General features: G+C 63.7%; 1 protein-coding gene across 1 annotated transcript in view; it reads right to left on the reverse strand.

The window, feature by feature from the left end:
* Positions 1-3,397, reverse strand: part of STKLD1 (serine/threonine kinase-like domain containing 1) — a 14,841-nt gene extending 11,444 nt beyond the window's left edge. Inside the window, exons 1-3 of the mRNA XM_012721190.1 lie at positions 3,383-3,397; positions 1,585-1,671; positions 1,277-1,387 (exon numbers count right to left, since the gene is read on the reverse strand). Of these exons, the coding sequence (XP_012576644.1) occupies positions 1,277-1,387; positions 1,585-1,671; positions 3,383-3,397 (213 nt within the window). The remainder of the gene's footprint in view (positions 1-1,276; positions 1,388-1,584; positions 1,672-3,382) is intronic.
* Positions 3,398-3,685: the final 288 nt, after the last annotated feature.

Genomic DNA, 3,685 nt, shown 5'->3' on the forward strand with positions numbered 1-3,685 from the left:
CCATCCCCTGCACCATTGCTACCAGCACCGCCACCAGCATTATTCACCAGGGCGCCAGGCTCCTACCACTTATTCCCCACACGTGGCACCAAATGGGACCAGGGAGGTCGCAGTGATTTCTGCAGCTGGGAAGCTGGGAGGTCTCCCCCAGTCCCGAGAGGCTGGAGCTCGCCCCCCACCCCTTCAAAGCCCCTCCATAAAATTCTCTGGCACTTAAAAACAAAACCAAAAATCACTTTGAGCAGGGGAAGCCTGGGAGGCTTTATACCAACTCCAGGGAATGCTCAGCCCCGGGTTTCAGACCACCTTGAAGCCGGGGAGCAAACGACACGTGGCCCCAAAGCCACACCGCTCTGCTCGGGTTGGCAAAGCATCAGCACGCGGAGTGGGGGTTGCCATGGGCTCAGGAGACGGCGAGTGACAGGCCCGTGAACGCGGTGGCCGTGGCGGGGCTGCAGGTGTGGTGGGCCACCCCGGATACGTGGGCGACCCTGCTGCCCAGGCACGGGGGTCTCTCCCTTCCTCCCTCCTCTAGGGGGGTCCGGGCTTCCACGAAACTGGCCTGAACAAGCAAAAGCCTGAAGAGCATCGCACATGTGAACCCTTGGAGCTCACCCCGAGGAAATCACTAACAGAACAAACTGCCGGAACAGCGTGGAACATGGAGACAACTAAGGGCTGCCGCGCCAGGGTGTGGGCACAGGAGCTGCTGGGACCCGACGCGGGCGCTGCGCCAGCGCCAGGGTGCGGGCCGCCCCACGCTGGGGGAAGCACCCGCAGCCCCATGCCCGTGAGTTCACAAACGGTAGGAAAGGGGCCAGGAGACACCCAGCCCAGCACCCCTCCACTGGTTATGTTTTTGTTCAAGGAAGACTGACTGACTTACAAAATGCTCTTTGAGGCCTCCCTGCTGGCGCAGGGGTTAAAGCGCAGCACAGTGAAGCTGCCGCAGCCAGCGCAGCACGAGTTCGATCCCCGGCCCAGGCGTGACCCCCAGGGCGCAGCAGACCTCCCCTTGCTCCCCACTGCTCCCCTAGGGCATGTATGGCAGCGGATCCGCCTGTTCCGCTCCCCACTCTGTCTCTGGTGCGTCTTCTCACCCCCTGGGCCTCCGCCCTGCACCCGGTTCTGCATGCAAAAATAAATGTTTAAAAACGCTCTTTGATTACTCGGAGTCCGGCTCGTTCAGGGGCTCTCCTCCCCTGGGCCCCACTTGCTGCATCCCTCGGCCTGGCACGCGGCCAGGGCTGCCCCGAGGCCTGCGCCCCCACCCCACCGTGCCGACCCTGGGGTCCACGCAGTGCTGGCCGCTCTGCAGCCCCGACGGCTCCTGCATGCCAGGGGGGGCACTCACCGAGGCGGCACGGGCCCGGTGCACACGGGTCTGCTGTCGCAGCAAAAGGAACATCCCCTCATCCACGTGAGGCATCGAGTGCTCCGGGAGCCTGGGGCCTCTGGCTGCCCCTGAGCTCCCTAGCCATGGCCTCCCAGACAGCTGGGCCAAGGAACCCCGTCTACCTGGCCGTGAGCAGGGGCGTGTGGGGGGCAGCAGCCCCTTGGGTGCGCGAGCGGCCTCTTTCTCACCTGCTTTATCACCAGCTTTTCCTTGCTGCTTGACTCCTCCACCACCATGTTCACCCCCAGCGCCCCAGGGGTCAGCCGCTCCAGAACCTGCCAGGGGTGAGAGCGGCGTCGGGAAGCCCTGGCCGCCTCTCGCGCCCACCCCACGCGTCTCCGCTCCCCACAAGGGGCTGCCGTGGGAGCCGCCCCGAAGGCCGGACCCTTTGGGCCGGACCTGCTCCTGGACCACTCTCGAGTGCCTCCCACAGCCCAGGTCCCTTCTCCGAGCTCGGGGAAGGACCAGGGCTAGCGGCCCCCGGGGAAGTCCACTCCCTCCAGGCCCCTAGGACCCCGGGGCCCAAATGAGAAGCCAAGCAGCATGGCCAGCACCTGGCACTGTTCAATGCCCTACAGGCGCCGATCGGTGGTGCTGCAGCCACTTCCAGCCACACTCAGGCACAGGAGCTGGGCCGCCGGCCGCCCGTGAGGTTAGGGGCAGCCCACCGCTGGACTGCAGGCCGGGTCTGACACCTGAGATCCGGCCACCAGCCAGAACTTGATGGGAGGGAGGAGGGGCTACAATTCTGAGACTGGGAGGAAGGGGCTTCTTGAAGACCTGAAAAGTCTTGCAATTCTGTAGTCCAACCCAGGAGCATGGCCTGAGCCAGCTTAAACTGGCTTAAGGCCGCCCACGCCCAGGGCCACTCAGGTAGCAGGCTCGGCCGGCCGGCCGGGCCAAGAAATGCTCCCAAATCTCGGCCCTTTTCAAACATCTTCCCGATAGTGACGGTGCCTGAGGTTCTCTAGCGGCGCCTCCCTGGTGGCGCAGGGTCCACGCCTCAGCACTAGCAGGGGAGCCATGGCCCGGGGCGCAGCAGGCCCCTCCTGCCTCCCCGCTGCCCCTCAGCAGTGTGTTTTGGCCGATCCGCCTGTTCTGCTCCCCACTGTCTCTGGGGAGTCCTCTCACCCCCGCACCTCTGGCCTGTACCCCATTTGTTGTGTGCATAAGTTAAAAACATAAAATCTTTCTTTAAAGTTCTCGTGGCCCTCCCTGGTGGCGCAGGCCGGCCGCAGCCGCTTCACTGCCCAGTTTGAGCCCCACCCTGGAGGTGACCCCCATGGCACAGCAGACCCCTCCGGTATCCCTGCTGCTCCCCTCAGCAATGGGTTTCGGTCCATCTGCCTGTTCTGCTCCCCAATCTGTCTCTGGTGGATCCTCTGGCCTGCACCCCAGTTCTGTGTGCATCAATAAATAAATGTTTAAAAAAAGAAAAATAATTGTTGTAAAAAAAAAAGTCCTCCTGCTGTGGGGACTCCGAGCTGACATCCTCTGTCACAAAGGTCGACCTCAGTGAGGAAACCAGACCTACATCCTCTCCGAGGGACGCATCTTTACCAGGAGGGACTCTGATGTTTTCTAGAGTTGCCATATTTAACCCAATATTCGTCTTTTCTTCGCAGCATCCCTTCAGTTCTCCAGAATTGGGTCCCAAATGCTTTCACAGACCCAGGAAAGGTCCAGGTCCCCCGGGACTACCAACTGGACGTTTGGGGATCTGGGCTCTTGGTTATATCTCTGGACATTCCTGCGCTGGCCTCACTAGCCCAGCGCGGGACGGATGGGGAGAAGCCTGCTGTCTCCTTCCCCGTCTCCAGTGGGGCTGGAGCGTTTGTCACTTCAGAGGGGACCCTGAAGCAGAGGCAAAGGGCACGGCGGTCACCGGTCACCGCGATGGCCAGTCACCGGCGGAACTCGGCCCGGCCGTTACCCGCTGGGGGCCCCGGGCCCGGCTGGCCCGTCTCCCCGCGGGGTAGCTGGCACCTGGTACTTTTCCATCGGCTCCGGCCTCCCTATGGCACCGCGGACCAGCAATGGACACCCTGGCCTGAGCTCACTCAGCGGTACCACGGCGCCCGGTAATCGCCCACCCCCACCCCCACCCCAGAACGCTGTGAACCCCGTGTGCCAGGGCTGACTCCGAGCCCTCCCAGCCTGGTGGGGGGTGACCGCTGGGGCTCCGCAGCGGTGGCCCGCGCGCCCTTAAAGGATGCGCGTGGCCAGCCCGCCGCTGGCGGGCCAAGGAGTGATCAGAATTGGGGCGGGGCGGGGCGGGGTGGGGCCTGG

Source organism: Condylura cristata, unplaced genomic scaffold, assembly GCF_000260355.1.
Source record: "Condylura cristata isolate star-nosed mole 26May11 unplaced genomic scaffold, ConCri1.0 scaffold00006, whole genome shotgun sequence".
Taxonomy (NCBI): Eukaryota; Metazoa; Chordata; class Mammalia; order Eulipotyphla; family Talpidae; genus Condylura; species Condylura cristata.